Consider the following 10,637-nt stretch of genomic DNA (forward strand, 5'->3'; position numbering starts at 1 on the left):
GTACCATTGGATCGTGTTTCTTTTTTGCCTTACCCTCAAGTCTGGGATCCTTAGGCGGTGGAGTGGTCAGGTCAGTGCATGACTTGGCACGGCTCAGGGAGGGAACGCAGCGTCCTGGTCAGGGATCTGCTCTTGTGGTCAGAGCTGTGCTTTTTCCCCTCATGGCTTCTCCGACAGTCACGGGACCAGTGGATCCGGTGCTTGGAGGAGCGCTGGTCACCGGTTATGGAGGGCGGGGGTGTGTGTGCACCGCCAGTTCCAGGTCTGAATGCACACACGGGCACATGGCCTCCTCCATGAGGAATTTCCTGTGGTGATGATCTCAAGGCCCTTGCATTCAGGCCTAGAACACTTTGCAAATGCTGCAATGGATAGCAACATGGGCCTCTCTGAGGCAATACAAGCAGTGTTGCTGCTCGTCGCTCACCAAAAATGAGCATGGGCACAATGCACAGTTCTTAAAGCCAGCCTCACAGGGCATAGTCCCTGTATTTGGGTGGCGGGGGGGGGGGGGGGTTGCCCTCCAAAGAGGGAGAAAACTACACTAACTCTACTAACTGCAAGGAAAAACAAACTATTTACAACTATATACAGATAAAAGGGCAAAGATCACTCTCTCAGCGGAGCTAAGAGTGTAGAGGAACGGGGGTTCCAACTCCAGTCATGCAGCAGTAGGAGGGAACTGGAACAGCATTGACCCACACAGCCTATTATAGCCTCAGCTGCAAACACAAGGGAATGCACGATGCACGTGTGGGTCAACGGGCACTGCTACGAAAAACTTCTGGCTCTGGTACATGGCACACCTGCACACCCACGTTTGCAATCCGTATATGGACCATCACTCAAAGAAGCAGCAAGATTATATACAGATGTGGAAATTGATTTGCCACTATTTTACAACTACTATATTTCACTGTTTCAAAACATTTGTGATTTCAGACAGTACAGTGCCTAATCAAGCCTGTTTCCTTTTGTCTCATCATGTTCATTTTTGTCTCCATCCTTTTTGGCCTGATTGAACAATAATATGTTGACTTTGCTGAATTTTTCTAGCATAAACAATGCCAACACTTTTGGAAGTGCTTGCTGTACTTGTACCGCACCTCGGAAATAGTGCTTGAGGATAGCCAGCACCATTGCAGGGCTATTGTGAACAGAAAGCTGCACCAGTATAATGCATTCATGCAGTACTCCTACCCCAGGCAGTCACACCTTTGAAAGTGTTGATGGTGGTGTTCTCTACTGCAGACAAGACTACTCAGCTTTTTCAAGTCTATCCCAGACCTTCTCACTTAGGAGTCATTTTTAATGCAAAGCCAGAATCAGCGAGCTAAACAGAAAGGGCTGTTGTCCGGAGATGTTTACATACTTGAGGGTTGCATGCTTTGTTGCACATATGAGAGGCTCCTTGCATCCCTCCATTTCTCCCCCATCCCCACAAGTTCCGTGTGTGTCATCCTCCCATTCCTCTCTATTTCAGGAACTCCCTACAACCCCTCCCTCATGCCAGGGGCTCTCTTGTCCCCTCCCCACAATATAATCCCTCATCTTCCCTTCCCAATTCTAAATTAGGTCTCAAAAATATTACACATTTCAATGTAATAGTTGCTTGAAGGTGCTTCGTGTTTGTGAGGTAATCAAGTTTGGAATAAACTTTGGATATGGGAAGAGAGAAAATTTCACCAAATCCAAATTATGTGATATGTTGAGAAGTATTCTGAGCTGTTACCCTATAAACATAAACATTTAAATGGCCACTGTCACCCCCGGGCTCTCAATATTTTATTCCCTCTTCATTGCCATTTCCTTGTGATTGATTGCATGCTTCTGTCTTATCCAGATGGCACTTATGGTACACATTTGAATTCTACATGGAATCCCATGCGTTATTCAAGCTTTTGACACCATTGGGCACTGAAATAAACTGATGTTGTTCTGGGTGGCTAAAGGAAGATGAGTTTGCTTATCCTTAAGGCACCTAGACCTCTGAGGATCATGATGAACATGGAAGATCAAGGGATGAAGGGGAGAAGGTTTTAAAGATCTGTGATTGATAATGGGGCTGAAGTTATTGATGGATCTTTTCCCACTTGTTTCCAAAAAGCAGATTTGTTTTTTCAGGGAAGGCTCCCCTTCCTCTCTCTGGGAATGCTAACTGAGCATACTCAGTAATGGTCTGCTACCAATGGTGTCAACTGCCACACACAACCACTCCATAAGGACCAGGTAGGTTCGTCGGAGGTCTGCAGATACCCAGTGGTTGTGTTCTGCAGTGGTTGAGGGAGTAGAGCAGGTTCTTGAAATGTTGTTTACAACTAGTTGCTGTGGAGACTGTTTATTACTGAGTGCTGAGTGGCTGATACGTTTTGCTGCTAAAATGTGTAGTGATGGAGTGTTCATTTCTTTTCAGGAATTTTGTGAATACTTTTATTCAGTTTAAGAAGCCCATCATTGTAGCAGTAAATGGCCCAGCCATTGGACTTGGAGCATCAATATTATCTCTCTGTGATGTGGTTTGGGCTAATGAGAAGGCTTGGTTTCAGACACCGTACACTACTTTTGGACAGAGTCCAGATGGATGTTCATCCCTCACATTTCCTAGGATAATGGGCCTGGCTTCTGTAAGTAACTTTAATAAAAATAAATAATCAGCTTTCTGCCCCGTTAGTGCTTTATCTACAGTGATCCTGTCATGTTTTCATTGGTGCGTGGATTGTAATTGTTTTATGAAAATGGTTCATGAGAAATAAATATATTTTTTTGCTTATCTACTCTGAGTAGACTGTGACGAGGCCTCCATGGGTATACAAAAGAGGAGCGAGAGGGTGCATGGGCTAATTATAACCCTTCTCCTTGTGCAAGGCTAACTGGTTGTAGTGGCAGAGGTCTCCCCAAAAGGGAAGGGAAAACTGGGCCACAAACATGCTTCCTCTCCCTCCATATTAGCCAGCAGATCTGGGCCAGCACATGAGGGATTACATGCTACGTCCTGTAAAGGCGGGAGGCAGAGACTGCTCTGTTCCCCCAGTGCTCCTAAAGGCATAATGCCTAAGTCAAGCACAACCATACTGGAGTATTGCATTTCTAGCTGCCACCTATAGTTGCTTACTTCCCACAATCTTACCCTAATGTGTAAAATATGTTCATGTATTTTCTCTGTTTCTCTCATGAGTAGCCTCGTCAGACTTTCCTAAGATGCACATATCAGTTGAAGTGGCTTTGTTTAATATTAACATATTAATATCCTGATATTTTATTTCTCAAGTGTTCCATAAGACACTTTTGTTTGTCACTCCTAAGTGTTATGCCAGGGCAGTGTGTAGTCTGTAGGATCAGTAGGTTAAAAACATGTTCCCATTTCATGTTACTGCTGAAACTGCATTTACATACAGCTTAAAAAAAAAAATCAAGTGAAGGGGCAAAGTTTAAAAAAAGCTGAAAAAAGCCACAGTTACCTGCATTATTTTTCATTTTGCTTCATACTACTGTGCATTTTATTTCATAATATATATGCATCCTTCTGAGCAGCATTTGATGTTAGACCTGCAGCCTAAGCCAGTATGAAATTGACTAGCAGCTCCATGAAGCAAGTGCCTAGGGCTGCCTGAATTTTTTTTTCTAGAACCCTCTCCGCCCCCATCACTCCCCTCCCCCTCACACACACAAACAGATGCACTTACTGATTGATTTAGAAGGAACTTTAAATTTTTATTTTACTAGTGTAATTAAAGTTTGAATAGATTTCATAACTAATTAACAGACCTCATTGTGAGACTGCCAGATACAGTTCTTTAAAAGAAAAATTTAAATGTTAGATTAATAATTTTTTCATGCTGGTGTCTACTCTAAGTGAGCAGTCATTCCTTTCCATTTGTATTTGGTTTCTAGTTTTGAGAAACTTTGTGACTGATAATTTTTTAAGAAGTTTGAGTTTAGATTGCATGAATTTTACATGTTCCTTGGGGAATGTATTGATTTTTCTACTTGTAGCAAAAATTATTCTTAAATTAGCTGGTTTTGGATAGCCAGAGACTGAATACTGGACTAGATGGACCATTGGTCTGATCCAGTATAGAAATTCCTATATTGTTGGGTTTTTTTAAAAATAACCACGTTCTAGAACATATTGTCCCCTAGTATCATGTTTATAACCTGTTGGGAGAGGGGATCACGTGCTAATTGGATTTTTTAAAAATAAGGACAAAATGGATAGAGGAATTGGAACAGAATGAGAAGGAAACAGAGGAATGAAGGAACAGTACGTCTGTCTGCATGGCAAAAAAGCCCCATGGCAGCGCATCTCAGAGCCCGGCTCTACAGCCTTGGGCTTGTGCTATAGTGCTAAAAATAGCCATGTAGCCATTTGGGTTTGGGCTCTATATCTTCGGGAGAAAGGGGCTTTCAGAGCCTGAGCCTGAACGCCTAGAGTTATTCATAACACCATAACTCAACTCTGAGTCTAGAGCCCTGGGCTCAGACTCACTGCTGTTTTGTTTTGTGTAGACATACCCAAAAGCGAACTTACCACTCAGAGTGTTAGTGAAATGTATTGTGTTATTACTTTTTACATTTTATTCTATTTCTATGGGATATGGCCAATAGCGCTGTCAATTTTCAGAGCAGAAATACAGGGGTTGGTTGCAGAATATTGTTGACAGCAGGACTCTGGTCAAATTGCTGTTAACGTTTTGGCATGTATTGGAGCTAGATCAAGAGCTAAGTGCCAGCAGAAAGCATTCCCCTTCAAAACCTGTCAAACCATAACACTAACTTCAAGTTGGAGAGGCTCTGCTGTTTTGTAGCTTGTAAATGAGATTTAACATGACCACACCATTTTTCATTACAGTTCTTTATAATATTTCTTGTTGAAAGAGCTCAGCCAGATCTATCAGGTTCTAAAGGAATAAAAAGTCACTCTGGCATTCACACTCCTACAGATGATAAATAATTAGACAAATTACGTTTATAAACTCCCAAGGAGATTTGTAATTACAAAAAGTAAATTCAGTGTTAGTTCAGAAGTTCTTCACTTTGTACCTTCTCGCAAAAGATACTTCCTTTTCCTGATGTGTTCACTTGACATCAAGTGCGTATAAGATAGTCCATGATGCAACATTCTTATAACTCTATAAGTTTAGCTACAATTTTGTCAGTTAACAGCTATCACAAATATACTTTCCAATTTTGCAAACAGGTTCATAAACTTTTTGTTAAACATTTTACACAAGGTGGATTTATAGGTGGATCTACCCAACACTTTCTCTTTTTGTACATGATTCATAGCTTCCTTTCTGCAACTTGAGATGGAAATCTATTTACAGTGTCTTCCTTTGGATCTGCAAATACAGTGAAACTATTCTATGAAACCTCTCAATACATGGTGTAGTCTGTGTGTTTAGTGGATTGGGCATCAGTAACTTTATTTGTTAGCAAGAACTCAGATCTTTTAAGTCACTTAATCACGCTGGGCCTTAAGTTTCGCCATCTGTAAAATGGGGATAGTGATTTGTAAGTTATTTGAGATCCTTGGATGAAAGGCTAAGTGCCAAGCATTATTCAATTGCTTATCTTAAAAAAGGCTAAATTTGTCAGATCTGTCTCATATTTCTTCTCTTTATTCCATGAGCTCTGATACAATAGCCTTGTCATTGAAAGTAGCAACTCTGTATTAAAGAAAGACTATCGATGCAGTAGCTACTAAGAATGGAATAGAATGTTAAAAGATAGAAATATTTGTGCTTAAAGTTAAGGGGAAATAATACATTTTACTATATTAGCATAGTTGTATTTAACATTAGAAAATAATACACATTATTTATAATAGTGCACTAACTCCTGCATATGAGAATTATCTTGCATGCCAATATATTTTCTCATTCCATGCCTATAATCCATATCATAAAAATACTATTTAAAACTAGGCCTCAAAGATTCAGAAAGAACAGAAGCTCTATCCACCTACTCAAAACAACTGTTTTTAAATTAAGTATTAAAACAACGTATGTCTGAGGTTAATAGAAAGGAGGAAATACTATGAACCGGATCAAAAAGTTCATTCAAGTTGCTGTAAAAACTCCTACTGACTTCAGTGGACTTTGGGATCAGGCCCTGTGAGAATATCACATTTTAAATATTTAAAGTCTCAGTGGTAAAAATTTTAAGCTGCAAAATCTGTTGCTGCATGACTTTTAAATATGCTTTCTTCCAACACAGAAAAAATGAGTCAACTGAATGGTGATCTGTGGAGGAATGTTACTGTTTGTTAGTGCTGCAGAAGTCAAAATTAAACCACTAAAACTAATCAAACACAGGAGATGCATCAAACTACTATTTGTAATCACTTCCATTTATTTTCCAGATTTTTTTTAATGTTGCAATCTAATTATGATTTATTTTTAGTATGAGTTATAACTAGCACTATTTCAAGTGAATTACATCTTAACCATTCATGAATGGAAAAAGTGTGACTTTTCTCAAGTATTTATCTGGTGATTTCTTATTTAATCAGACGCATCTCTGATTAACTACTGAGTTATGATAGTTGGCAACACAACAATTTTAACATCTATTTTCTTTTTATATATTACTGATGTATTTGGATTAACACTGGAGAGCTACAGTACAACCAAGCATCTCAACTAGTGCAGGCATTTTATTAACATTTTCCTTTAAACTTTTCTTTTGTCATTACATTTCATATCAGAAATAACTTTTTATCCCCTCAGGCAAATGAAATGTTATTCAGTGGAAGGAAGTTGACTGCGCAGGAAGCTTGTGCAAAAGGATTGGTATCTCAAGTGTTTTGGCCGGGAACATTCACACAGGAAGTAATGGTTCGAATTAAGGAACTTGTCACATGTAATTCAGTTGTAAGTTTCATTTTATTTTCTTCCATTTTATAAATAGATTAATAATGAACTACATCATTCACTCATCTTTCTAGAAACAATTCGCATGGCATACTTGAGATAAATTATGTAGATTGGAGCACAAAGTTTTAATAACGCATTCCAATATTATTAGGCTCATCATTAAAAAATAAAGAGGTCAAGGAGAGAGGCACCTCTCAAATTATCACACGCTGTAATAGATTCTAGGATTGATAACACAAGGCAAAATCTAAGTTAAGAGTATACTCCACATAAAAAGAGACTAATACTAACTCACTCCAAATTAAAATAGTTGCCATAAGAACTGAGCAGAAATACAGAAATGAATGGCAGGTGTATTTGGGGGGGAGGGAGGAGGGGAGGAAGAGAAGAGTCTTTGCTTTAACACCACAGTGTGGCTAACTCCTCTGTGTTTAACAGTAGCAATAGTGTAGTCCAGGGGTAGGCAACCTATGACATGCATGCTGAAGGCGGCACGCGAGCTGATTTTCAGTTGCACTCATACTGCCTGGTTCCTGGCCACTGGTCCGGGGGGCTCTGCATTTTAATTTAATTTTAAATGAAGCTTCTTAAACATTTTAAAAACCTTATTTACTTTACATACAAAATAGTTTAGTTCTATATTATAGACTTGGAGAAAGAGACCTTCTAAAAACGTTAAAATGTATTACTGGCACGCGAAACCTTAAATTAGAGTGAATAAATGTAGACTCGGCACACCACTTCTGAAAGGTTGCCGACCCCTGATGTAGTCAATAAAATCAGTCAAAAAACAAACAACACTGAAGTTTCCAAATTTGGATGGAAAATAATCCATGATTTTTCCTTCATCTCAACAGCTGGCTATAAATACTAATAAAACCAGGGTGGGGTGGGGGAGGAGAATTTTTTAATCATCTTTAAGTACTAATAGTCTCAGTCCCTTAATGACATACCTGCTCAAAGTAGCTTTTGGGGTCAGCACTTCATTTGCTCTAGAAAGAAAGAACAGACTCCGCCACTTTCACATCAAAGAACCACTTACACAATGTAACTTAAATATTTACCAACATTTTAGCACACATCAAGAGACTAATATAAATATACCTGTACCTAAGAACCATGAGTATAAAATTCTGGACACTCCGTTAAATTAGGTTTAAATTCTCAGAGATGCACATAGTAAGAAGATACAGGAGCCATTCTGCTCCTGCCCACAGGTGGCAGTTGCTCTCCTGCCAGCTGGAGTTTTACCAAAACGTAAAGTATGTTTTAAACTACTAGATAGTCACAATCTTCACAACAAATCAACATCATTTCTGCTCTTATGAAGTCTTTGTTTTCAGAGGAGGGCAAAAGAATTGTCTAAAAATCATCAATTTTAGCATTTAAAAGCAGCCTATGAAATTTTACTTAAAAATAAAAAAAGCTATTTTTTAGATGTAAGGTCTACCAGGTTATAATTCGGACAATCCTGGAAAACACAGTGTTGTGATCAGAATTTACCAAGTTGTTATAATGACTTCTGTCTCTTTTAATACCATCTATAAAGTCTGGTTCATACTCAAATATTTCCACTTTTATCTGGCACAGAATGAAGAAGCTCCTGTATTTACTTTATGGAAAAGTAACTGCTCAATGTGGGACATATTGTCCCCTAGATTCGTGTGCATAATTTCTCTTAGCAATATTGGGATTTGCCCATATACATCTACAGGTGACTATTCCACTTTACTAACAAACATTTAGCACACAGATTACTAATATCATTTGTGGTTTTTGTGTTACAGGTGCTTGAAGAATCCAAAGCTTTAGTCCGTAATATCATGAAGGTGGACTTAGAACAAGCAAATGACAAGGAGTGTGAAGCTTTAAAGAAAATCTGGGGCTCTGCACAAGGGATGGACTCTATGTTAAAATACCTGCAAAGGAAAATCGATGAATTCTGATGAGATGTGCACTGACACTGGAATTGTATTTACCTGGACATCTGGGGCATAAAAATGCCCCAATTTTATTTTGAAAACCTGTTACCAAGTCACCCATAGCTCAAAGCTTGGGGATGGGATTGGAAAGACCCTCACGCTTATTGTCAAGGGGTTGTAAAGTACTGTATCTTAAAAAAGAAATGAACAAAAAAACTCTCCCTATATATATATATATATATCTTTATATACACAAACTAAAAATTATAATGGAGTGCACTACCAAACATCTCTTTGAGGCTCTAGTTTTTGTTATCATTGGCTAGTACTGTATCAGAAAGAATGGGGGGGGGGGGGGGAGGAATGAATTGTGTTGTATTATTTTCTGTGTGGCAGGGAAGTCTGAATAATGCTTCCCCCCTTCACTAAAATACAGAATTGAAACGGGTATTAGCCAGCCCCTACTTTCACGGCCCAACAAGTGGCTTCAGATAAGACATTGTCTTGATCTCAGAAGAAGGTTGAAATACCTCAACTAATGGAACATTCTAATTTTTTTTTGTTTGTTTGTTTGAGAATAAAACCCTATAATGAAAGATTTAATTAGATAAATATCCCAAAAAGAGTGTGCTCAGGAGCTATGCTAAGAAAACACTCAACCCCTTTTTTTGGGGGGGGGACATGTCTAATTCTTACTTAGATAGCATAAAGAAACCACTGTCTCTTGGGGGGGGGGAAGCTTGTTTTGCAGTATTAGTGAATCACTGAATATCTTATGTATATGAATATCCTAAGTTATAAGTTAGTTTTAGTGTTTTTTTTAAATAGTTTTGATTTTTTTTAATAACTACATAAGTGCTTCTGTTGCTGGGTGAGAATACTACTTTCTACACAGTATGGTTTTTTTTCTATGTGCTGGATTAATTGATGTATTACACCAAAAATGCATTTTAGGTTCACTTAGAATATATTTTATTTAAATAAGTTAAAATTCTTTTGGCACACTATTACATACAAAAACTCCTTTTATAAAAAACTACCTTATAGTAGATGTTTAATGTTCTTTGTCTATGCTTTTTTATTATTTTAAATATACACTATATATACACAATATGGTGTAAAAGAGTGCCCTCTGTAAATAGACCTATTTTGCATTCCTTTCAGGACTGGTTACTGATTCCTGACTGCAGATATCTGCTATTACTTGGGTATCTGTGCTTGCAATCTTATTGAATGTATTATGAAGAATGAAAAATCAAACCTTATTTTTGTACAGTTTTGAAGTTTATACTTGGAACTGACCACCTCCCTTCCTAGTGGAGAGCTGTACAGTATGTAAATTGCTTTTACCTTGGATTGGTACAGTATTTTTGCATCTGTGGGACCTACTTTTGTTCTGGTAGTTTGAACTATATATAAACTGTACAATCTGTAAAGTTTTTATAGAATAAATATTCAGCTGTGAAAATTGGTTAAAATAAAACTAATATTTCTTAACACATTTTAAATGGGTTTCTCTCTTTGTCCTCTTTTTCAAAGATAAGCTTCCAAGATAAAGGAGTCTCCTCTTTTTAACAAACCTTGTAAGTGATGGTATTACAGCAATGAAAGGTTAATGCTTTAATCTATTACATTTTCCCCTCAGTGTCAAGTGGGAAGTTGAGTCTATGCTGTAAATCATTCTCTTAGAGGGAAAACAGAATACATGAAGCCATTCTATCTCCAAAAGACTAATCTGTTTATGGTAGGTTCTCCTCCCAGGCATTTCAAAAGGGTAGAATACAGTTTTTCCCACTAGTTCTACAAACCAGTAACTGAAATTTGTTTGGAAGTGATCATA

At 38.1% G+C, this 10,637-nt stretch overlaps 1 protein-coding gene across 1 annotated transcript in view; it reads left to right on the forward strand.

Moving 5' to 3' along the window:
* Nucleotides 1–10,305, forward strand: part of CDYL (chromodomain Y like) — a 184,397-nt gene extending 174,092 nt beyond the window's left edge. Inside the window, exons 5-7 of the mRNA XM_034762254.1 lie at nucleotides 2,414–2,624; nucleotides 6,729–6,872; nucleotides 8,663–10,305. Coding sequence (XP_034618145.1) covers nucleotides 2,414–2,624; nucleotides 6,729–6,872; nucleotides 8,663–8,821 — 514 coding nt within the window. The 3' untranslated portion in view covers nucleotides 8,822–10,305. The remainder of the gene's footprint in view (nucleotides 1–2,413; nucleotides 2,625–6,728; nucleotides 6,873–8,662) is intronic.
* The last annotated feature ends 332 nt before the right edge of the window (nucleotides 10,306–10,637 follow it).

The sequence above is a fragment of the Trachemys scripta genome, chromosome 2, assembly GCF_013100865.1.
Source record: "Trachemys scripta elegans isolate TJP31775 chromosome 2, CAS_Tse_1.0, whole genome shotgun sequence".
Taxonomy (NCBI): Eukaryota; Metazoa; Chordata; order Testudines; family Emydidae; genus Trachemys; species Trachemys scripta.